We start from the raw sequence: 26514 nt of genomic DNA, 5'->3' as shown, positions 1-26514 counted from the left end.
CCACAACAGTAAGAGGCCCGCGTGCCGGAAAAAAAACAAAACACCAATATTATATGTATATATGTGTATTAATAATATATTTAGGCTTTATTTTATCCTATTATGCCCACTTTCTGATTTCTGGCATATATTGTATTTTCTGTTGTCTAACATTTTTCTGTTGATTCTTTTATGTTTGATATTCTTACAAAGAACTCACTAGCAATTCAGGAAGTATCTTCCATTTCAAGCTTTATTTCTCATATCTTTTTAATGTTTTGTTAGAACAACAAAATTCTCTAACACCAAAGCAGGGACCTTTTCACTTGTGTCTGCATTCTACACCAAACATTTATCATATCCCTAACACAGAGCTGATTTCGTTTCCACAGGTGATGTGTCAACAGTTATTAAATTATGAGGGTTCCCAGCCTTTATCCTAACTCTGGGCACTAAAGAAGATTCTGGCTTGAAGTCCTCAGTCTCCTGACAGCTGGATTGGGCTCAGTTCTCTCAGGGTTTGTTATGCAGGACCAGGAAGAATGCTAGAAGCGGAGAAAACAGTCTATGGCTGAGAAAATCTTCAAACAGGGAAAAGGAGATTTTAAGGACAATTTAAAATGAAAGAAATGTGGAAAAGTTGCAATGAATAAAGGAAATGAATGAGAAAGATAAAAAAATTTGTAATATTACTACACTGTATGTATCTCTCTTCATGCTATTTGAAAAGTGCAAATAAAGTATATGTTATTTTAAGATTATTTTGTGACTAGATGTATTCATTTTAACCTTGATAATGCTTATTCTAGGCACTATATGAATTTATGTAATTGTTTTTCATAAGTACTTGCTGAATATGTTCAATTTCACGACGGTACAATATCTTCATTGTGTTGGGTCATGAAAAGAGTGTGAATATTCACGGTGTGAGGTTACAGAAGCATTGAATTGGCCAAAAATTTCATTCTTTTTTTTCTGTAACATCTTAGGGAAAAATCCAAACGAAGTTTTTGGCCAACCCAATAAATGTAAGAGCTTGGACTGAATGTGGGCTAACCCCAGGATATACTATGGAGATGTTTGAGAGTTTTTTCTTAACCTATAAATCTCTGGTTTATCTTTGACATGTTTCTCCTGAAAGTGAACACAATGCATCTAAGTAATTTTTCCCACAGATTTATACATGTGTATCAGTCACTTTGCTGCATAACAGATAACAAAATAATCTCAGCATAAAGCATAGCACTTATTTCTCACTCACCAGACAGTTGTTCACAGGAATTCAGCTGATCCAGGCTGAAGTCATTTGGACTTGGTTTCAAGCTGCAGTTGGGTCCAGGTCTGTTTTACAAACCTCTCATGGTCTTTGGACCAGCAGCTATCCAAAGAATATTTTTCTTTGGGTGAAAAGTGGGAGCTCAAGAAAACAAGTCCAACTGTGCAAGCACATTTCAAGCCTTTGTTTGCATCATATCCACTAAAATTCCATTGGTCAAAGCAATGGGTTAGCCAAGCCCCAAATCAAGGACTAGAGATATATATTCCACCTAGCATGAGGCCATGTTACTAATACAGGGGAATAGAGAATTGAGATTAATAATTCAACTTGTACCTACTGCTAAATTATATTTCTATTATACACACATCTATTTCATAATACATTATATATGAATACATTACTAAAGACTTTCCTAATATACTCATAGGATTCAGTGTAATTTCATTAACATCATATTTTCTGACCTTGTGAAAAATATAGTCAAAGATTGCATTAGCTAGTTTCATTTCTTTACACCACAGCTCCTGACTATGTAGACAAAGACTTGCTGGCATTACAGAATCAGAACAAAATAATATACAGGCAACCTACAGATACTGTAGTCACTTGAAAATTATGGATGCAAAAGCAAAAAAGCTATAGACAATGGGAGATTATATCCCATATACATACAGATTGTATCCCATGCACACACATATGCCTGCACCACTAACTGTGGATGCTGCCAGGCCACCCACTTCTGGAATGAAGATAATATATTTCAGCACTGGAGAACATACCAGTGGGAAAAAAAAAAAAGTCTCTAATAGCAAATTTAAACCCCAAGATGTTGAGGCTGATAAACCAGGAAAATCACAGCTTGATTTAGAAAGCAGCAGGGAGTCTTAAAAAGGAAGATTGAATAGCTGGTACAATAGCAAAGGAAGATTGCTTTTGCTGAAGACCATTTTCAAAACTCCACAGAAACATGACTGAGCCACCAACCAGATGAAGGACTTCAGGAAGAAGTCATACTAAGGCTGGAGGAAACTGCAAACCTCTCAGCTAAAAACTACAAGTGAAGATTAAGGCAGATATGGCCATTATAAACAAATGGGCTGCAAGTGTTTTCATTACCAGAAAAGCTCAGCCCTCACCTTAATGGCTTCAAATATCAGAACCAAATAGGGGTCTCTTTGCTTGAGAGTAGATCAGAGGAGAAACACCAGACTACACAGCACCAGCTCCCCCATCTGTGGTCACAGTAGTAAATTCTGCCTCCCATTTTTACTGCTATAAAAGAAATGGGATTTTAATTCTGCTGTGGAACCTTGGGCTATTCACTTATGGAGTCTCTGCTGCAGGCATCAGCTATTTATAATTGATTTAAAACTACATAAATATATTAATATGTCTACCCTCTTCTTACTTTGGAAATTTTTTTAATTTTGCAAAAATGCATTAAGCTCTTCAAAAAAAAAGAGGTGTCATCCCATTCCAGAATACAGTAGTTATTATTTTCAACCTAATCGGTCTCATTATACCAGCATCTTTAATGGACGGAATGCTTTCCCATTGAGCTCTTGGTAGAATTCCATGTGATCGTAAGCTAATCGCTGCTGCTACTGTCTCAGTCTTTCTCAGTCTGCCCTCCATAGTGTATACTGCAGTGACAGAACTGTTGGGGAGGGGAGCAATCGATTTTTTAACCCAATTATGGCACCCCCAGAAGAAAAAGGTACAGTGTTTTTTGAGCGGATTTCAAATTCAGGAAGAGGTAATTCCTCTTTCACTAACAATTTCTAGATGACTAGCTCTCATTTCAAAGAGAGGTTCAATTCCCAGGAGGTTATCCTTCAGCAAGATCATGAGATCTTTTTCTTTTCTGTCTGCATCAATCGTAGCCCTTGGAAATGGCACAGAGGATAACTCTGTTTAGCCAAAACTCACACATCACAATATAAAGTATATCCAAACTCATTTTTGAGTGAGCTAGCTTATACCAAGCCAACTCTTCAATCTTTTGATCAGGATAGAATTCTTGTCAATTACAGTCTATGAAGAAAAGACTCTGGTCTTCCTTATGGAGAATAAAGGTTGCCCTTGAACTAAACTTTTCCCAAGAACGTTCCAGAAGCACCATCCCAAATCACTTCAACTTTTACATATTGAAATATTTCTTGATATCCTGACTATGTCGTTGCTGAACAGAGATCCTAAGGAGGATAATGAGTTATGAGATAATATTTCCAATGACATTCCAACTGCAGCCATGGTAGGTGTCATTTCACAACTGAAATAGATAATATATCTCCTGGATATTTTGTGGCCCAATATGAGAATAGAAAATTATGATTCATGCCTATTTATGTGCATTATTAAACAGTGAGAAAACCATTCCCTAAGACCTCCTTCAATATTAAAACTTTTAGAGTTTTCATTTATATACTCTGACACGTGATAATCAAGTAGCTCTGTGATTATGTTCATCCCTATATATTAGTTAGATAATGGTTCAAGAGTCAGCCAGGGCTGAAGTGGAAATTAAAAGAGCATGGACTTTGGAGTCAGAGAATCAAATCTAGGTTTGCCTCCCAGTCCTTTGTAAATGACTCAATTTCACGAAGCAACAGTTTCATCATCTATAAAACGTTAGCATATCATGTGTACAAAGTGCCTGACATGAAAAAGACACTCAAGATAATAAGCTCTAGAATAATGAAGATTTACCAATTCTTGTGCATGTTCTGAAAACCTCCCTTAAAATCTCTTTCTAAAGAAACAAAAACTATTTTTTAAAAACAAAATGCTTTTCACAGATGTAAGGCATGAGATCTAGAAAGGTAAATAGCCTTTAGAAAATTCCCAAATTCTTTTGGCTACAGTTATAAAATTCATGCTACAAACTGGGCAAGAAAAAGTCCTTTAAAAATGTCACAATCTGTAATGGGCCAAGTTTTATTCTATAGCTCATTTGGATAAACACTAAATTGGAATGATTAGAATAAGAGAGAGAGAGAGAGAGAGATGGAGGGAGACTGCCATATTGGCCTCTCCAGAGTCCTATTTGAGTTCCCTGTGGTGGGTTGTTTAGGACAAGAATCAGGAGATCCAAACACTCAGCTAATAATCCTGGTGGATGTTGAAAAGGCCATGCTCTTGTCACAGCTGATAACTTACTGCCCTGACAACAACTAGTCTGAAGACACCACACCTGTGTTCTTATTCACAGCTGAAAGACAACTATTGGCAGTTCCTAATTTATATGTTGGTAATAACTTTGCACTGAATTTGGTTTCCCAGGTGTAGGTGATCATGTGGTACAAAAGAGAAGCCATTTCTCTTTATTTTTCCAGTATAAGGGCAAAGCTTAAGCACTATTTGAAATAGTCAAGATGGACTAATAATTTTTTGCTTCCTTTTCATCACCCCATTTTCTTAGTTCCTAATACTCTTTTTCTCCTGTTTCCAGTCCCTCAGATTGCCCAAAACTTCTTTAGTGAAATCCCACTGGTTCTTTTCTATATCCCCAAATTCCCTTATAATACAAAATGAATTCCTTTCCCCCCCCCCCCACCAAAATTCCCAACACGATATTAATTTTTCAACAACTGGGGTAAAATAATTTACACTAATGTGTGATGGACAGTCCCATAATCATGAGAGTTATTTGCATTTTTAGAAGAGGATGACTACTGCCAAAATTAATGCCTAATTAGTAGAATATAGGATAATGTTACAAGGTTTCAAGTCGACACAGCCTTTTTTTTTAACTAGGGGAACAAGAAAAAAATAATTAAGCTTTATATAGATGAGCCCTCAGGGTCTGCTCCTCTAAACTGACTTGTTTTTTTTCTAGATTCTCTAGATACATTCCCTCCTCAAATTCTGCTACCATGGTTCCTCTACCAACTCCACATATTTTTTGGTTTGTTTGTTTCTACCCAGAAAGCTTCTTATAACCATGAGGTCTCTCGCAATAGAGACAGAGAAGTTGATGTGGGAGAGGGCATAATTGGGCTCATGCGTGTTATTAGTTAAAGGTGAGAACACTTTTCATCTGAATATTGATTTTAAAAACCTACACGGTTACTATTGCATGAAAGACAGACCCAGATAGAAACATGCCATTTAATACTGTTGCCATCTACAAAAACAAAGCTAGATATGGGTAGAACTTGAAATATGTCAGGGTATAGGGAAAAAAAAAAAAAAGATAGTTTTCCAAACCTTTATAAATGTGACAGAACTGATAGCCCTACAAGAAGCTTCCTCTTCCCGTGGAACTTGAAAGGGTTCACAGGAGTCCACGCACTGCCATGCAGACAACTACCAAGAGCTGTCACCACAACCCCAGGACACAGGTGAAAGCTTGAGCTCCAGGAGGTTAAATGTAACATCCATAGGGAAACAGAGATGAGAACAGCATCCAAGTTCTTGACTCACACAGCATCCTTCACTGCAGCCTTTCCTGGGCTACCTCCGAATATCTCAACTTTCAGTCTACCCGTGATGGGTACCAGAAAACACAGATGTGCACAAAAGCACATTTTAAATTGTGAACATTTGGATTTGTTTTTGTTTATTTGACTCTCCAACGTGGGTTCTTAGATTAGTAGTTCTCACTTCAAATCTGTTAATAAAAAGAGCTTCATCTTCTCTGAGTGAGCCAATTTCAAAATCTGATTCTTACTACCAACAATGCAGCTGGAATGAACTTAAAATTTCTAATCCACACTGCCACTCACTATGTGATGACTTTGTGCAAATAACTCAACTTTCCTCAGATATGATTTTCTATTCTATAGAATGGGAATAACACTAATGCAATAAAGTTATTTTACGATTTGACAGTAATATTATCTCTCGTGGATAACTGCAACCGCGTCATACCTGGTCTCCTGACTTCCATCCTAGCCCATCTTTCCTCTACTTATCAACAGAGCAGCTAGAGTGGTCCTGGTAAAACAAGTCCATAAGTTCTTCTTAACTCTCTCCTTCCCAGTGCCTTCTCATCCCTTTCAGAGTAGAAGTCAAAGTTAATGATTGGCTTACTTTGCCGCCTCCTCATTGCCTGTCTGACCTCACCAGCCATCACTCTTGCACTGGGTCATGTTGCTCCAGCAACTCTGGACCCGTCACTACTCTTCAAACATACTGGAAACACTCCCGCCTCAGGGCCTTTGCACTTGCTGTTTCCTCTGCTCGGAAATTCTTGCTTTTTCATATGAATCACTTTCTCACCTACCTTTAGGTCTTTATTCAAAAGTAATCTTCTCAGAGGGGTTTACCCTGGCTCCCCTATCTAAAATTACTACCCAGTCTCCTCCATAATACTTCTTTTTTGCTGTTTTATTTTTCCCCTTAGTATCAACTAACACATCCTACATTTACTTACTTGTATGTTTTATTGTCTGTCTCTCCCACTAAAATATAAGCTCGATGTTAGCATTTTGTTCACTCATTAACTATGTGACTTTGTGGAGGAAAAAAATATCCTCAACTTCTCTGAACTAGAGTTTATTCGTCTACTCCCCTGGACAGTTCTACAGCAATGCCTGCACATGGTAGGAGTTTCATAAATGGTCACTGAACTCATGACTGAATCTTTAAAAAGCTTTCAAAATTATGACCACTGAAGTGTGAAAAAGGGGAAAGAAAAAGGAAGATGTGGGGAAAGGAGAGAAAAGAATCATGTCAGAGATGTTCAGATTACAGTGATATGGAAAAAGAGAACCAAGCAGCATGAGGAAATGGGAAGGAAATCAGGGTAGCATAATTGAAAAACCCACAAAGAAACAAGAGGAAGCCCAAGAAGGAAGGGCTGCTCTTTACCATTCAAACAGTATTTGAAAGATTTAGCTATAGTTTTATCATAAGCCAGGGCGGCACTGTCCTCAGAACTGTGGGAATCATCCTCTATTCTATGAACAACCAGTGGAGGCATTCCCCCCAAGTAGTCCAGGACTCGTGAGAGGCCGAAAGAACACACAACGGGCACCAGCAGAACCCATTAACAATTCCCGGCAAGTAAAAACGGAACTCGGGTAATAAAATAAAGTCTAACCTTTCTTTCCTCGGCGCTTAGTCCAGTTTCACTTACTCATGGGGGTGCCGGGGCAGAGGCCTCACACTCAGCACTTCAGACCAGAGCTCCCTGTGAGAAATGCTGCATTGACGCCTCAGCTCGGGAGCGGTGTGCAGAAACCGCGCGGGCTACTCAATTCAAGATGGCGGCAGCGGGCCACGCCCAGAGACCCTGCGTGCTCTTGGGCGTAAGCAGCACAGCTGTGCCTGCCCGGTGAGGACTCTGCCCCGCCCCACTGACGAGATCCCTATAAAGTAGCCCCACCTGTAGCCTGTCAGGGAAAGCACGTTCTCTGGGGTGCGAGCTTGCACCTCTCTGTTCTCTGACCAAAGAAAAAAACTTTACTTTGCTTCTAAACTGAACTTGGTCTGTTCTATTGGCTCCAAGGACACGGGGCAGTAGGACCCTTGTTAGGGCCTGACTGGAAATGGTTAGTAACACAGCGGCTCTCGAATGCCATTAACAGATGAGATCCAACTGTTCTTCATCACCGACTACTTTCTTGGGAATCTGGTTTGAACATACATGTAATGCCAAGTACTCAGATAATCACTCGAGGGCACGGTCATAATGTGGAATGTCATATTCCTCCATGCACACATACTCATACACAGACAAACACACCTCCTTACTACACAATTAATTGAGTCCCAGTCTTCCTGTAAGGCAAGGACCACAAAATTCTATAGTTTTCTTATTCAGATCCCAATCAGTGGAATCATCTGGAGCAAGAGGAAAGTTCCAGCGTCCATGCATGAGAGCCTCTCTATGGCCTCAGGAAGAATCCTTCCCTTCTGGTTCAGACTCTCCTGTGATTTCCACTTTTGCCTCATGGGAGTCTTTTCTCTGGCATCCCAGTCTTGCAAGAGCTAATTAGAATGTCAGGTAAGGTTAGCTCTGAGATGACTTTCAAGATCTGTGCTGAGGAAAACAACATTCACTTTGCAAGCTTCTTGGGAATTTTATTTACCTAGAGCCTCTTCATCCCAAGGGTTTAAAGCAAGATGGAAACTGTAGCTCATGAATCAAAACAACTCTCCAGAGCTAAAAGCTAGCTGTATTTGCATAACAATTTACCAGATCCAAACAGCAGGGCAAGGTCAGGTAAAATAAATCGCCAAGGTCATGGTTCTCTGGAAGTGTTATTGAAATTCAGAACTCCTGATCCCGGGCGCTTGCTCTGCCCCATGGATATCTCTCCGACTCTCCTTCTAAATGAAACTGTGGCATAAAATAAAATAAATGTACTGTATGTGTGGAAACCACAGGCCTACACTTAACCCTCTCCTTCCTTCTAACTCCAGATCTTTCAGATCATGGAGGTAAAGATCAAATGATAACTCACTGACCTCATTGTATTACCACACAAATGAAAGCACTTACTAGTAACAGTGATTTGGAGGACCCTTGGTCTAAACTACAAACTGCTGTTGACTGTGCTTTAAAGTATACTTTCAAAGTATTTTAAATCTCTTTAATTTCTTGATCAAATAATTGCTTCGAATTCACTATTATAATTTTGAGAACCCCAAAACATTGGGATCCTTAAAAATTGGCAAAGGTCCATGCGCCAGAGAGCAGGAAGCCGAGATTCAACGTGTATATGATTCTTGCTTTAATACCCTCAGCTAGAAAAACCGTTAAAGAAAGACATCGAAGAGAAGCTTCTTAAAATCACGGCCTCTTTCAACCTACTGGATTTCAGATCCTCAGGCGCAACTCCGAATCCAGAACTCTGCCTCTTAGGTCGCAAGAAATTTCGCAAATTATGACCCCTAGCCTTGAAGGGGAGAGAACTTGCCAGGGGCGCGGGAAGCGCCACCCGGGAATCTCACGAACAGTGGGCGTCTAGCACAGCCAAGCGACAGGCTGGCGCCAGGGCTCAGCAGCAGAGAGGCGCCGGCTGAGGCGGGGAGAACTTTGCGCTCCCAGCAGAACCACCCTTTGCTGGCCAGTCGCGTCGCTCCTCTGAGGAAGCCAGCGGCAGCGGCGACTGGGCGAAAAAAGGACGAAAGAAAGGAAGAGAGGAAGTAGCGAAGGAAGAAGAAAAATGAAGCGAGTGCTGGGAGAGCCCGCGAGAGGGTGGCCGACGGTGGAGCAAGGAGGATTTGGCTGCTTTTCCGCACCCCGGGCGTGAACGCCTTCTCCTGCGCGACCCCAAGGAAATAAGTGGGTCTCGCCTGGGCGAGACAAGAATCCAAGTGAGAACCTTGCCTCCTCGGTCACCGTTGCCCCCTAGAAATCCCAGCCGCTTCTCAGTCCTGCTTCCCCGCGGGGCCGGACGCAGTGCCCAAGCCGCCCTGCGGATGGGGCGGACGGGGAACAAGCGCCCAAGCCGCGGGTGACCAGCGCCGCCCGCCCCGCTCAGCGCAGGGACCGGGCGGGCAGAGGATGCGAGGCGGAGGGACTTGGGAGCAGGTCCCGAGACTGCCTAGGGCGTGCTAGGCTCCAACTTGGATGGCCCGGAGTCCGCTTCAGCTCCTGGGACAGCTTCGCAGCGCGGAGTGAGCTGCCAGCGGAACCTGGGGGCGGAGACCTTAGGCGGAGGCTGCCCGGGAGAGAGCCGGGGTCAGGAGGGGGCGCGCTTTCTCCCTGCGGGTCTCAGTAATGAGGAGACTGAGTTTGTGGTGGCTGCTGAGCAGGGTCTGTCTGCTGCTGCCGCCGCCCTGCGCACTGGTGCTGGCCGGGGTGCCCGGCTCCTCCTCGCACCCGCAGCCCTGCCAGATCCTCAAGCGCATCGGACACGCGGTGAGGGTGGGCGCGGTGCACTTGCAGCCCTGGACCACGGCCCCCCGCACGGCCAGCCGCGCCCCAGACGGCAGCCGGACAGGCGCCCAGCGAGATGAACCTGAGCCAGGGACTTGGCGGCCCCCGGCGCCCTCGCCGGGCGCACGCTGGTTGGGGAGCGCCCTGTATGGCCGGGGGCCGCCGGGCGCACGGAAGCCCGGGGAGGGCGACCGGGCCGAGACCCTGTGGCCTCGGGATGCCCTCCTCTTCGCCGTGGACAACCTGAACCGAGTGGAAGGGCTGCTGCCCTACAACCTGTCTTTGGAAGTAGTGATGGCCATCGAGGCAGGCCTGGGCGATCTGCCGCTCTTGCCCTTCTCCTCCCCTAGCTCGCCGTGGAGCAGTGACCCTTTCTCCTTTCTGCAGAGCGTGTGTCACACCGTGGTGGTGCAAGGGGTATCGGCGCTGCTCGCCTTCCCCCAGGGCCTGGGCGAGATGATGGAGCTCGACTTGGTCAGCTCCGTCCTGCACATTCCAGTTATCAGCATCGTGCGCCACGAGTTTCCGCGGGAGAGTCAGGTGAGAGGAGTCTGGCGCGTGGAGTGGAGATGGGCACCGCTGGGGGCCGGGATGGTAGCGGGGGCGGAGGAAGAGAACGCGGATGAAGACCTGAGGGTCGTGGGGCTTTGCAACTTTGATATTGTTTAAGGATCGGATCATATCCGTAGGTTATAGGCAGAAGGATCTCAGTAGAAGTAAAATAAAACATTTTAAAGCGCAGATGGAAATAAAATGAGAGGTAGAGTAGCAGATGGAAGTAAGGAAGTGGGAGAATATGCGAAAAAATCTTCACGTTTTGACCAGTTGGGAGATACCTAGTGGATACCCTATGGAAGTATTGAATAGAAGTCGAAGTTCAGGAGCGTGGAGAGCAGTCGAGGTTCTAATGACTAGCGCGGGGAATGGGCACAGAAGATCCCAGACTTCCAGTCTTTCACTCCCCTGAGGAACTCTAAAAGCACCTGTCGGAAAGAGCACCTGCCCCTTCTGACTTCTTTAGACGATGTCCCTGAGCTTTAAGGCGACGGTGTAAAGAAGAAAACACCTCCCTCTGAATTCCTTTGAATAAACAGGAAATCTGCAATTAGTACAGAAGCAATAGGTAGAGTGGTTAATTAGCCTTGGGTATTGAAAGGCATTAGAAGTATTATCTGATACCATAAAAATGGATGGGAGGACTCATTTGGGATTGTTTCTTTGTCCCTACTCTCTCTCTATGTGATGTGGGTTCAAAGACTGGCTATATTTAGTTGTGTTCAGCCCATTTCTGCTCCAATTATCTAGAAGTAAAGAAGACTGTAATGATTTAGTTTCCTATGGGTTAATATATATATATATATATATATATATAGTTTCAATAAAGGAAGCTATTTGAGAACTTAACTGTTGACAATAAGATAAATATTTACGGAGAAGGTGGGGTCCTTTTAGCAAAGGGAGTTTTCTGCATTTTGTGCATTAGTTTTTAATAAAATATCAAGGATTATTGAGTCTTGCACAAAGTATTTATGAAACAAATAGGTAGTTGGTGTTGGTCCCATTTTAAAAACTGAGAAACTGAGGAAAGTTCTGGGGCTTGATCAACATTGGTTGGTGTACTAATAGAGTCCAGACTCGGGAAAATTTCTAACTCTATATCATTTTCATTCTATCACTGTAGCTGGAAAAAAAAAATTTCTAATCTCTCTTCCACTTTCGATATATATACAGAGATAAAAAAATAAAATGAGTAAGAGCAAATATATGTGAAAAGTTTGATCAAATCTACGTGTAAAATATAAAGAGAGTACTAAAGGTTTCTTTTCCTAGAAAAATGAATCTTGCATTTTTAATTTTAGGAAGGGCAGCCTCAGGCTACTTTCAGCAGTTTCCCAGAAGATTTATATTTAATGCTGAACTGTAGAGATTTGATCTGCAGAGTGCAGGCTAATTAACTTTTATCTGAAATATTTCCGTCACCTGAATCTGAATGGCTGTAGGCAGCAGATGGGAAGGCATGGAAAACACAGGTGCACAATGCTGCCAATGCCCAGAGTGTTATAAACATGAAATTGCATCCATAAGGTGTATCATTATTAATAGATATGCAGAATAAGATCTAACAAATGCAAGAGTCAGCATCACTTGCTTCTCATCATTGCTTCTTTATTACCTAATACTTCATACATGCCAATAGTGTTCACATTCTCCAGACTCCTTTCCATTTGTAGATTGTTTGGCAAGAGTCTTAAAGAGCAAGAATTTTCCCCAAAAGTAGTGCTCCTTAGTTAGCAGTGAAATTGTCTGTGCTCCATGATGAATTTTTGTAGTATACAGCACACTACAACTTGGAGACCAGAGAAACTGTGAAGAAGCATCTAGAATAAGTAAATTTCAAAGCTTTAGGACCACTGAAGGATGAAGAGTCCTCCAGGGACAACTCTTGCAACCCTTGTATTTTAAATCACTGTTGTCATTGTTACTTTCATGGCACACATCTTGAAAGGGAGGGATTATTTTATTAACTCAGATCTAGTTTGGCCAACTGAGGACATTTTCTTTCATTTATCTTTGTATTTTAAACTCAAACATATCTAACCTGTCTTATTTTTAGTATATAATTTAAATGTCATTCTATAATGTCCTATATTTAAAATGTCCAGCTCAATGTCAAGTCACTGTAACATATAACTTTAGGATATGACCACCATCTGCTTTCAGCAAAAATAATAACTGATCTTCCCCGGCTTCTGAAAAGTGGACCTTTCTCTAATACAATGATGTGATTTTTTTTTAAACTTTCTAAATATAAAAGAATGATGAAGTCATTTTACACATTAAATCAAATTGACTTAATTTAGCCATTGTCCTTATTAGAATCTATGCCTAGTGACCTAATTTGTTGACTGTGCCAGTGCATGATTAAAGGATTCTAGAAGAGAGTGGACTTGTCCACACAATCAGACAAATCAAAATTGCTTTTAGAGCAGGAGCAGCAACAATGTTTTCTCCCACTTTCTTTTGGGCTACTGATTTCTTTCATATGAAACCTTTAATTAGTAAATAATGGTTTTGATAGCATCCTGCCACAACTCCTGAATGGAAAGAGATACCACTGATATGATCAAACCCCTGAGAGCAGCATCGTCGTTTTATTTCAGTATACTATTTATTCGAAACATAAACACATAGGTTCATCAGCTTGGAAGGAACCAACTTCCTTCAATCAGGGAAATCCATTAAAATAAGATAGTTAGCTACCCACTTTTGGAAACCGTATGTGTATTATCACTACATAATAAAAGCTTACTACAACATTACATATAGGATAGAGTCAAAGCATGCTTCTACCCCAAAAATTCTGACTTTATCACACCCAAACCTCCACTTGAGGCCAACTAAATTCTGTTCCCATGACCTTCAAATAATGATTCTACACATGGATGCAGTTAACATTTACATTTAAGTAACATTCAGCTCCTCCAGTTCTTTCTTTCTCTTCACTCCCCCCACTACTTTTTCTTCTGAGAGTTTGTATTGTTTCTCCAAAGTTAATGCCTCAAATTTACCTACTGAGGTAGTGACAGATACACATTTCTTTCTAAAATGTGTATCTCATGTTAATTCCATATTGGTTTCATTAGGCAGAGTTAATGGAGTAATATAATTGGCTTAGATTCAAACCCATGCAATTAAAAGGTGACCACACTACTATTTTCTTCTCTTGTTGAATGTACCATGTGCCTGTCTCGAGAGCCATATATGCTAACTAGTTAGCATATGTTTATTCCCATGGAAATATAAGTGTTTTGGATGGTCCATTTTTATAATACAGGGCAAAGTACTGAATTCTGTTTATTAGAATTTCGCTAGCATGGTGCCACTTTTGTATGGTACAAGGGACAAAGCAATGATATCACAATATAACTTACGTGCCTCATGAGGGGACAAGTAAAGGACATTTATTTTTAAAACATCTGCTCTCAACTGTGATGGTTTTCCTTGACTTTCTCTATTCAAGGCACTGTTCTCTCTCCTCTGGGCGAAATGTATTCTGCAATTCATGATGAATGGCTGATAGTAGTACCTAATTGTTGCTGACTTGAAGATAAATGATTTCAAATTAAATGTCAAGTGATGCAAAACTTTTCTTAGCAGTGATCTTTTACAGGTTCCTCTTGAAAAACAGAGACCTGGGATTAATTTGGAAGTTTTAATTTCCATTCTGGGAATTTTGTTTACAACACTTACTTATTTTTCTAGATAAATAGAGCAGAAGAGACTAGCACACACCATTCATTGGGCAATTAATCTGTCTCACCCCTTTTCTTTGCGCCTGCCATAGAATAGTCATAGAGAATCTTGGGTCTTGATCCCCTTGGCTATTACATCTTGGAGTTAACTTATGATTGAATCAACTGAAAACCAATTTTGGTGTCTAATTCCTTAATGTTTTATCTTCTGGTGTGGCAGAAATCACCTTGGATTTTGTGCCACTATATTTTATTTCATGAATACCTCCAGTCAAATTCCAGTCATGTTGGTTAAACGAGCATGACATAATGGAAGGTATATTAAACAGTACCCAAAAAAAGACTCAGTGTACCTCTGCCTCTTACTGGCCATGGAATCTTAGTGACTCTATCTGTGAGCATCTAGGCTTGTCAATCAAAAGAAGGTTACTTTACCAATCTGACAGAGTTGTTGTGTGAATCAAATAAGAAAGTGAAGTACTTTGGAAAAATTTATAGTGTTAGCTAAATAACCAGTAGAGAGGTGTTGGTTTTGATCTGATAAGAATCATTCTAGTCCTAATTCACCACTAATTCTCCATTAGTTGCTACTAATCAAAATAGAATGTGATTCACAGTGTAACATGTCTTCATCTTCCACCTTACTCTCTACCCACTCCCTCATTTTATTTTTCTTAAAAAAAAAAAGTAAGTGGGTTTAGCACCTACCCCCGAAAAGAACTATGTTCCTAACTAGCTTGCACCCTTGCCTAGGATTAGAAGACATGCCATAGGTACTGTTTCTATACCAATGGCAAATCTTTATAAATGCACATCATCAATGCAGTTTCTAGAGCCTTAGGTATTGCCATAGAAGCTTCAATAAGATGCCCAAGGTTTTTCAGAAATGTTGGTCTCTCTCATTTCTCCTATAGGAGAAATTGTAGTAAATTCCTCATGAGACTACGGACACACAGTCTAACCTCTCTACCCCAAGTCTGCCTACCACACCACTAAGCCCACTGTTCGGCTCATCTGACATTATTTTCTTGGCAAGTCTTTCTTAATGAAGAAGGCAGTGTGTTGGTTCATATTTGGTTCATACTGGCACAAGCTCCTTATCTCATCTTGGATAGACAACAGTTTGCAAACCAGCTACTTTGAGTATCATTGCCCTAGGCAAATATGTGGAGCTCTCATAGCAAGGTATTGTACACTTTAGTGGCACCACTAAATGCAGAGATGAGAATCTCATTGTCTTTTCTCCTGCCTACTCTAGCTACTGCCATTCACATACACAAAAGAGAAACAGTACAGCACTAGAAATGGGATGCAGAATCTCTAAAACTAGGCAAGAAGGAAGAAAGAACATCTCAGCATCTGCCACATTGCTTTCTGAGTAAATGCATGAATAACAAACTAATGGCAATCTTTAAGCCACTCATTTCTTTCTCAGATCTTTCCTGTATGGGATGGTGGGAGAAGAGAGCAATGGGGAAAAGGTAAACAAGGAGTAAGCCAGCCACCTTCCCTCAACCTAACACCTCAGCTAGACTTTCAGATCTCCTGACTGTGAAGGAGTCAGACACTTTCAGGGGAGACTGTGTTTCTCCTGTACTGAGGGAGTCAGTTGATCCTACTTACCTGGGCTGGTATTATGTCAGCTGGAGTAAACTCTGACCCTGAAAAGCTAATATCTGCTTGGACAGGGATGGTCTGTCTGTAGAGATGAGCCTTCAAGGGTTCAAGTGGTAAAGAATTAAGCAGGATGACTTCTCTTTTAGTGAGGCTGATTTATGCCTCATTGCTTTTCATTTGAGACAGATTTAGGAAAAAACCCAGCCATATATATTTTTGTAGAATGTATGCTTTTCAAGGCTCCTTCACAAATGCGCTTAGAGCAAGCATCCTTTTAACAGTCCTGTGAGGTAAATAACAATGTATAGACAACATAAAAGGACTAAAAGAGTTATGCATTGTAGGAAGTGAGACGTCACCAAGAGGAAAACAGACTAAAAGCTCCTTCTGAATTTAGTGTATTTGTCAGCCTACAATCCGAGAACAGACTGGATCCATCACTGCTTTTGAATTATTGCAGAAAAAAGAAAGATAAAAGAGAGATCTACTTCTAGGTTCCATGGTTTAAAGCATATTTCACACTAAATATCCAATAATAGAAGTTTATTACATATTAACTTTGTCTTCATTTTCCTTATATGCACAAAAAATAGTGGAATAAAAAAAGTGCAAGATTAACTTGGAAGACTAACCACTTGATCTAAATGAAAAATCATTCTTTACAGCATGATATCTAAATGTAGCACCTGCTGCTGTACCAATTAAACCATTATATTAGTGCACAGTCTGCTGACAATGACTTTTAAATTATGAAGTAGAGGTCAATACTTCTTAAACAAATTTTCGTTTTCTGGCTTACATGTCGTAAGTGATAGTTCAAAGTCCTCCATGATGAACACCAAATTTTGATAAGCTGTACAAGACACATTCATTGTCAACTTTCCTGAGAAACAGAGATGTATTTCTTAATTTATTATTTAACAAATACTTTTTAATAAAGTATTGATACCAAGTGTATTTATTTCAGAATAAAAAGTTGTTACCAAATATAAAAAAAAGTTTAATTAAATGAATCATGATATATCAATATCTTTACAATGGAATACTGCATACCCATTCAAAATGAAAATATTTGTTGACACAGAGAGATAAAAAGTGTACATTGTATGTAAAGTGTAACCTTCTGTAAAATATAAAGTCTAGAATTTTATTTATAAGAATGTTAAATGTGATTGTAACTGAATGGTAGAAGTCCACATTTTCCCCTGTGCATGCTTCTATTGATATTTTTCTAAAAATAAGTATGTATTACCTACACAATTAAAAATAATAAGAGAAAAAAAGACAAGTTACCTTCACATTTCCTCACCAGTGCTTTTAATACTTCATATGAAAGTATAGACTTCAGGAACAAATTAATTGTAGTATATGTTTAAATTTATCCTTTCACATCTGTATTTCAATTTTATCCTCACAATTATTTTGTGAAGTGAGCAAGACAGTATTTATTTTACAGACAATAATAACATATAGATGGAAGAAATACAAAGTAGGGGTGAAGAGAATAGGTTTTTGAGAAGCACAGACCTATGTTTGAATCTTAGCTCTACAACTTTCTAGACATCTTTCCTTGAGAAAACATGCCTGATGTCTCTATGCCTCAATTTTTTTTTTTTTTTTTTTTTTTTGCGGTACGCTGGCCTCTCACTGTTGTGGCCTCTCCCATTGTGGAGCACAGGCTCCGGACGCGCAAGCTCAGCGGCCATGGCTCACGGGCCCAGCCGCTCCGCGGCATGTGGGATCTTCCTGGACTGGGGCACGAACCCACGTTCCCTGCATGGGCAGGCGGACTCTCAACCACTGCGCCACCAGGGAAGCCCAGAGCACTGTGTATTCTTATTCTAATGATCATTCTTTTAGCACATAGTGTTGATGTAGCTTATTAAAAAAACTAAAATAATCAGAATGAGAACTCAAATATTCTAGCTTGCTCTCTCCAGAGTACTTCTACATGCATTTTCAGTATGTATATGATATTTAGGCTTAAGATATCTGGTTCCAGTGGACCAAGCCTAAGAAAAAGAAAAAAAAAAATTCTTCTGTTTTGAAACCCCACTTAGAATTCCAACTCACTGAGGTGCACCTCAGGTTAGGTATGTGTAAATTTGGTCAGCAATGAAATGAACTTTGAGGTCCAGTTTCAACAGTTGCTTTTTTTGTATGGATTCTAAATGATTGGATCTTTGGACCAGTTACGTCAGAGGTAAAAAGTAGTGTTCTGTTTCTATCTGTCGGTATTAGGAATTCACAAGTCTTATCTACTACCCTGATTTCTCGTAGGAGGCTTCTAGGAACTAAACTTAAGGAACAGTAGAAACATGACCCAGTTGACGGTCTAGACTTCTTGAGGGAGAAGGGGAGAAAGGGGTTGTTAGAAAGGGGAGAGTCTCACCTGACATGGATTGAATGTTCAGAAGTTTCCCTTTTTTTCATGCAGGCTTTATCCATACTAATGGAACTGACTTGTGGCATTTATTAGATCAAAGTTTAGACAGTAGCACTGTTATATACTAAGGATTATAAAAAAGGATATCCATAAGGAAGACTGTTTGGTTGAATCCTGACTATAACAAAATTGTTTGATGCGTACAATTTTCAGGGACTTTTAAAATGTGTACCGCTTTTCTGATTATAAAAGTAATGCATATGCGCTACTACCCCATGGGTGTCCTCATATAACCTTGAGTAACATTTTGATATATTTTATTCTCTCAAGGATAATGGTTTAAAATTTTTAGAAACACTTGGGTCCAAGTAAAAAAAGCCTTATTGTCACTCCAATTGGATGATGGCATCAAAGAACAGGAGAAAGGAATTCATCTTTTTTTTTTTTTCCTGAAAAGTCAGAGTTGACATGGCTTTTGAAGCATGGACATTCTGAGTTGATGGTATTTCTGTATTGAAAGGTGGTATTTCCTTTGTATTTGAGTCTAGCTTTATATTTTCATTGCTCTGCAAGTGCTAAGCCTGTACAGTTCCAGACAATGGCTCTGTCTGGATATTTCAGTAGCATTCTTAGGAATGACTTAGACATGGGTTGTCACTACTTTCTTCTCAGTTAGGGGTGGTCATTAACTGAACTTTCAGTATCAAGCACTTTGATGGCTGCACAACCTGCATACAATCAATTGGTGTATTTTTCTATTGAAAGCCTCAACTCAAAGCCAAACAAAAGTTGGGTGAATACTCTCCAGTTTAAAAATAAAAATTTTTATTTCCATAAACGAAGTTAGATGCTCAGCATGTCTTTATCTAATAGAATTACAATCTGGCTCAGTTGTGGAATTCTATTTGTTCAGTCCCAACCAGATGTACTTAAACATGGATTCCATTAAACAAAGAATTTGCTTCTATGTGTTGTGAATTTTACAGGTTCATATAGAGCACAGTTATTGTTTTAATGCTATACAAGGAGTTAATTTGAGTCACGTCACACAGTGTGTTATACACATAAGGAAATGCTTCGGTGTATACCTGAAAATGAATGATAAATGCAAACCTGAATTAATCCAATGTGCCTTCACCTGGTTGCAGGCACAGGGCGCCATCTAGTGGTCTCTAAAATATAGCTTTAAGTTAGAGCATCCTAAGAATCCAACCTCTAAAGGCAGGAAAGGACTCCAAGCAGCGCTTAGTCCATTTCTTGGTCTTTTGACTATGGGAAATCTAGGTTAGTCCATCTAAGAAAAGATCTTCTTCTGCCTTCTAAGAAGATCCAACAATCTCTGCTGTTCTGTCACCATAATTGCAGTTATAAACCTTAAAGTAAGATATCTCAGAGTGTGTGTCTAGAGAGGTTGGGAGGAAAATGTGAATGACTAACTTTAGAAATGTAGGATAGATAATTATTTTTAGCAGCTGTATTTACTATCACTCTGGTTTATGATGCAGCTTGAAAAGATGTAACCATTTTATTGTGTTAAGCATATCATTTGTTCCTTTATTTCTGATTATTAAAAATTATGTTCTTTGTAGATATTTTTTAAAGTTAATAACATGCCAAAGAATGAAATTAAAATCACCCATAAACCCACAGCCCAGAGATCTAGACACATGTATGTGTTATAAAATTGGGATCATGATATTTTATGAAATTGTTTAACTTATGTATTACAAACATCTTCCCATATCATTAATGATTTTTCTATTTTTTTTAATGGCTAGATAGTTTGAATGAGTTGTTTCATGATTTGTTGAACCAACCCCTGTTGTTTGGACCAGATATTTACTGTGAAAGGATAAATAACACTGCTACTAATGGGACTTTACCAGACTCATCCTCCTTAGTTTTTGGTGCTGTGGAACACCCTCTACTTGAGTTCTGTGACACCATTATGGTTTCCTTTTTTCTTTTCTTTTTTTTTTTTTGGCCCTTTCATTGTCTTTTACTGATTGCGCTTCTTGTATTCGACCTCTTGTAGTAATAACCATAGTGCTGGGCTGTCCAATATTGATAGCTACTAGCCCTATATGAATACTTAATTTTAAGTTTTTGAAAATGTTATAAAATTTAAAAGTCAGTTTCTTTGGCACTCTAAACCCATTTCAAGTGCTCAGTGGCTACATGCGGGTAGTAGTTCCTATGTTTGACAGCACAGATATACATTTTCCATCTTCACACAAATTCTGTTGGACAGTTTTACTGCCGTCTGGGCCTTGGAGTTTGAAGGAACAGAAAACTCACTCCATGGAGCTCAAAAACAAGGGGTTTGTGCTGAAAAACTACAGGAAAATGACAAGGAGTGGAATTGCTTGAGGAGAAGCTGGACTGCACCACTGGGGAGTGTTGGGCAGCTACTCTCTTCTTCCCTTCCTCTGAGGCCCAAAAGCTCTTCTCTTGGCTCTCACTTCTCATCTGCTCCATCCTCCTGTCTGGACAGCAGCTTCTTCCTCTGCCCTGCTATAACTTCTGCATGGACGTGGTTCTAATGTACCATGACAGGACTTAGCCTGAACTCTGTATGACTTTATAACTCTAATCAAATCATCTGACTGTGTTCCTTAAATCTCATAGCCCACATTCGCCAGACACCTGATTGGCTCAACCCACATAGAATGGTTTCCCCTCCATGCCAAGTTATATGTCCTCCCTTACTCCAAACAGCAGTGACCAGCCTCCCAAGTTAACTGCTCAATATAAAGCTTAGAATACAGCAAGAAATAAAATAGCAAAGCCCTTGCTCTTAAAGAACTTACATTCTAGTCAGGGAGGCAGACAATAAGACATACAAACAAATAAATATATAATATGGTATTATTAAGTAAAGGCAAGTACAATGGAGAAAATAAATCAGGGTAAAGGATTAAAGAATGATGACGGTTAGTCAAAAAGTCCTGTCTGAAGAGGTGACATTTGACCAGAGATTGAAGTAAGGAGTGAGCCATGCAAATTTCTGAGGGAAAAGCATAACAAGCAAAGAGAACAAAAGTGCAAAGACCCTGAGGTAGGAATGAGCATAGCAATAAATATTTGTTGAATCCATAACACTATTTGCTAACAAGTTCAAACAATTTCAAAGAAGGAGGTATAAATAATGAGGTAATAACGAGCTTTAGTACACTCCTACATCTGGGCATTTCCCAAGGTTGAGACTCTTGATTTTGTCTCTTTGCATATGGCAACACCAGGAATTTCTAACTGGAATCTCCAGTTATATCTCTCATTCTCACCTTAAACTCAAAATATTTAAAGACATCCTGAGATGGTGTCCCCTCCCACCTATAACAAGATTTCTCATAGCATCTTTGACTTCTCCCTTTTCTTGGCATCTGGTTCTGTTGCCTTCCTCAGTATGTTTTGCATGTCCTTATTCTTCCTTCTTATTTTCACAGGACATTAGCTCCTCCCACCCATACTCTTGAATAGCCCCTAATATCTCTAGTTCCTTTCCTCCAAATCATTCTGCACACCACTGCTAGATAAATCTTAAAGCAAAGCAACTTTCATTCATTTATTCATTCTTTCATTCAGCAAACATAAAGTATACTGCACTGAGTCTAATGCCTCCCCATTGCTCAAAACACACTTTACTATGGCAATATTATCATTTCCACTCATCAACACTCCTGATGGATGAAACCCATACCTTAATAACAATCACTACAAGAGTAATTCACAAAATTGGAGCAGGATCCACCAGCCTTAAAGGAATATATCAGAATCTCTAGCTTTTTTGAATATAGTTCAAAAAAGCATTCCATCCCCAAATCCCAAGATTCTGACATGCCTCCCCTAAAGCCAGAGAAATACAGGTCAATAACTATCAATCTTACAGAACCTGGTCCTCAAGGCCTTCCACAAACATGTGCAGATAATTCTTTCCAGTTCGTGACATTCTGTTGAGATACATGTGCCCAGAAAGCATAAAATCTCTAGGAATTAAAATGTGTGTGTGATTTCTTTTTAAAAAATCAATAAATGTAAATCATTATATTAAAAAGCATTTCTCTGTTATATATCTATATAGAAAGATATGCACCAAGTTGTCGTGATTTGCAGATGAATTAATCTCTAATACAGAATTGATTTTTCCATTGAAACAATGTTATCTGTGGCTGTTAAGGCCTCAGGCCAGGACACAAGAGCCTGTTTGATCATAATATAGCAGAACTCTGATTTTTATAGTTCTGTAGACACCAAACACTATCTGTAACAAGGCTCTTCTTGTTTGAGATCAAGGGGATGTGGAGTGAGGAGGGGAACCAGAAGACCTGTCTTCAACAACCATCTGTATGGCTTTGGAAACCTCTCTGAGCCTCAATTTCTTCCATTATAAATTATAAATAGTACTCATTAAACAGGTATTTATTGAGCACCTACCATGCTATTTTAAAGAATTGATAAGGGTTTCAGTGAGTTAATATACATAAAAACACTTTGTACCTTCAAATTTTAAAAACAGATGAGAAGCATTTTTATTGAAACACCTTTTTCTTTGGGAAAATGATTCTAATTTCAGTTTGAGAAGGCCAGGGCACATCTTCCTGGGCACTCATTTGGCAGTAGGAGCAGCCCACCCATGTTCTATCGCCCTGCATTGAACTGGAGTGGTCCTACTGTAACTCCTAAATGGTCAGCGGCAGCTGGAGGGGGAGGAAAGAGGAACAGGGTTTCCCACTTCCCAAACGGGCTAAAAAAGTGCTCCCCCTAACCGCCTGCATAGTCTGCCACCTGTCCTAGACCTGAGGGGCGCTGAGGGAGCTTGAGGAACTAACAGGATAGGAGACCCCCAGCCAGGACACAGATTAGAATGAGACACTTTGGAAATCAAATACTAAAGCTAAGGGGCTTCCCTGGTGGCGCAGTGGTTGAGAATCTGCCTGCCAATGCAGGGGACACTGGTTCGAGCCCTGGTCTGGGAAGATCCCACATGCCTTGGAGCAACTGGGCCCGTGCGCCACAGCTACTGAGCCTGCGCGTCTGGAGCCTGTGCTCCGCAACAAGAGAGGCCACGATAGTGAGAAGCCTGCGCACCGCAATGAAGAGTGGCCCCCGCTTGCCGCAACTACAGAAAGCCCTCGCACAGAAACGAAGACCCAACACAGCCAAAAAAAAACTACCATCTGTCAAATTTAAAAAAAAACAAAAAACTAAAGCTAAGATTGCTGGCTTATATTCATAAAAATCCATTAGTTAAGAGTTTTGAGATTGTATCAATTTCTAAATAATAGTCCATCATACGTTAGAATACTGGAAAATAATTAAATCTCATTCTGACCTTTATTTCAAGTCTGCCTTTAACACATGCTGGGCAGCAGCCACTTAAAGATCTTTGCATCTTCATCAAGCAACAGCCGCAGCTCAGGCCAGAATGTTTAGGATCCCCCTCATGTGATGATGTAACCCTAGGAAAGATCGGGAATAAACCAACAGGCTAACCTTGGCCACGCCACGTCTGCCAGTAGTTCAGTCACCTCCATTCTTGACTTCTCTGCCTCCATTCTTGGATCCTCCATTATATTCTCCAAGCTGCTGTCAGAAGAGTAATTCGCTAGCTGCTTGAACCCTTTCCCTACTTCCTAAAAACAACAGCATTGTTTCCCAAACTTTAGGCTTTCATGTACTTCCCTCATAATTTCTGCTGTATCTCTGATCACCTATTGCTATTTTTAAAATTAACTGTTTTATTTAAATTTATTTTTAAAGATCTTTTCATCATGACACTAATGAAAAACCAGTACCCCTTGCCATAAATAGAAGTTAACTGTGAAAATAAGTACACAATGAAAACAAAATAATTCTGGCTAGGTAGAATTGCCTGAGTTATTTTTTAAAAGGGAAATTTTCCAGGTGTTAGAGAAGTGTTAAAGACATACTGACACCAAATGAGGCTTTCTCCTTGATTTAGCAGAAGGATTAAACATTTAATTGAAAAGGGATTAACTTTCTCACTATGCAATTCAGAGTTTTTTAACGTCAAGCCCCCCAAGCAACCTAAAATCCTCTCAGGAACCCCTGACACTCTGCAAAGCTCTAACCTATAGGATGAATTCTAAGCAGCTTTCTAAGACCTTTCATCACCTGAGCCTGGCTTAATTCTTCTTGTATCTTCTAGATACTAACCCTCACCCCGTGCACTCTGCTCAGCAATGTCCATGTGCTCATGCTGCTCTCACTGCCTGGAATGCCCTTTTCCCAGTGTCTGCATGAAACTCCTATTCAACATTCAAAACTTTGCTTACATATCACCTGTGCAGTCTGCTGCCCACCCTATCCCTACCCCAATTTATCACTTTAACTTCTGTGTCATTTCTACCATGAGCATTCTTCTTCTCTAGATCTGTTACACAGCCATGTAATTATTTGTTGACATATGTGTCTCTTTCCTCCACTAAACTGAACCCTAAGCTTCTAGTACAGTGGGTGGCTCATAAGAGATGTTCAGTGACTATTGATCAAACTGAATCAATGGTCCGTTTCCATCCTTTCCAGTGTAGTGGAACTGAGTAACACCTGTAGAAAAGTCCTCATCTTTCAAGATGGGGGTGATGTGAACCTAAGAAATGTCCCACTTTATGAAAAAATATTCTCATTCACTGGGTGGATAGAGTTCACGACCACCCAGAACTTACTGTGTTATGTAGAACAAAGCTGGAAGAGTAAGGCCTTGAGGAAATTGATTTTGTAAGAAGTAGAAAAAGTGTTTCTACTACCCTATTAAAATTTTCATTGTCCCCAGATAAAAGTGATGTCGTTCTCCTGGCTTTGAGTCACTGCTTTCCCAAATTCTTGCCCACGTCCCCCAGCCAATGTCACTATATTGCGTGGCCAAAAATTCTTGACATGTAAAATTAGAGAAAGTCAGAGTTGATGAAAAGTAAAGTTACTGGAAATAATCATTAGTGAAAAAGAGAAAAAGCCTGGAATTGTATTTTATCCTGTCATCTCTTACCAAACAAAGTATCAGGGAATCAGACAAGAATTCAGATCTGGCTAAGGTTAGCCAGTTCTATTCCTAGCTTCCCATTGTACTCACTGTTTTTCTGTCAATAAGTGTAATTTCTTAGGCTTTCAGCCCCTGGAGTGGTGGCCATCTGTGTGTCAGCAACACCCAGATAACTTTTCAAAATATGGATTCTCAGACTTATCAAATCAGAATCCCTGGGGTTGGAGTGTAGAAATCTATCCAAAAACCAAACAACTTCGCTGGTGATTGTGTCCACAGGTGATTCCGAGTATATTTTGTGAACCACATTATCCTAAGAGTCTCCCCTAATGTTCAGACTGTGACTGGGTACCACCTGAAACAAAATCACAAGTAGATAATTTCTTTAAAGTCTAGATTCTAGACTCACTGAATTCCACTAAGTTATATGTCGTGTGATTAAATTTGTTATAAGGCAAAAAATTAAAAAAAAAAATTAAAAAAAAAAAAAGTTATATGTCGTGGCCTGATATCTGCTTTTTTTTTTTAAAGAAACTCCCCCAGGTCATTTCTATATATGCATAGTACAGTTTGAGAATCTATGACCTGGGGCAGAGGTCTCAAACTCAGATGCCATACAGGAGCCAGGATGGTAATGGAAATGTGAAAAACAGTCCCAAATAATTCAGTAGGGAGTAGTAAAAATTTTAGGTAACTGAAGGGTGCCTAGGCTTTGTGAAGTTTTTTGTTTGTTTTTAAATTGGGTGGAAGGAGTTCTTATCCTAGAACAATAAGAAATCTATCTATACCCTGTCTGCCATGAAACAGACTGCTTAGATTGCTAATTGCCTTACGTTGAACTCACTTTTCTTCTGACTAAATCCCCTTCTAATAAATAAAGCTAGACAGGACATTACTGTGCCTATTGCCTAAACCAAACCTCAGTCTTTAGCAGTCATCAAGCATGTGGTGTAACTCTGCTGAACCAAGCTGGAATCTGCTTCTCTGAATCAGCAAATTTGCTGAGTCATTTTCGGATAATATGAATAAGTGACTCTTAATTAGTTCCTCAACCTAGGCAACCTTTTCAAAATATACACCTAGGCTCCATTCTAGACCTCTTGGCTCAAAATCTTGAGAGACATAGGGTTGTGTATGTAAAAAAGTTCCCAGGTGTTTCCAATGTGC

At 40.0% G+C, this 26514-nt stretch overlaps 1 protein-coding gene across 1 annotated transcript in view; it reads left to right on the top strand.

The window, feature by feature from the left end:
- Positions 1-9920: 9920 nt before the first annotated feature.
- The window catches only part of GRIN3A (glutamate ionotropic receptor NMDA type subunit 3A), a gene marked incomplete at its 3' end in the record, with an annotated part of 137142 nt that continues 120548 nt past the window's right edge, over positions 9921-26514 (top strand). Inside the window, exon 1 of the mRNA XM_082618427.1 lies at positions 9921-10631. Coding sequence (XP_082474553.1) covers positions 9933-10631 — 699 coding nt within the window. The 5' untranslated portion in view covers positions 9921-9932. The remainder of the gene's footprint in view (positions 10632-26514) is intronic.

This window comes from Mesoplodon mirus, assembly GCF_964341445.2.
Source record: "Mesoplodon mirus genome assembly, chromosome: 1".
Classification (NCBI taxonomy): domain Eukaryota; kingdom Metazoa; phylum Chordata; class Mammalia; order Artiodactyla; family Ziphiidae; genus Mesoplodon; species Mesoplodon mirus.
The sequence above is the reverse complement of the archived record's forward strand: the minus strand, read 5'-3'. Positions and strand labels throughout refer to the sequence as shown.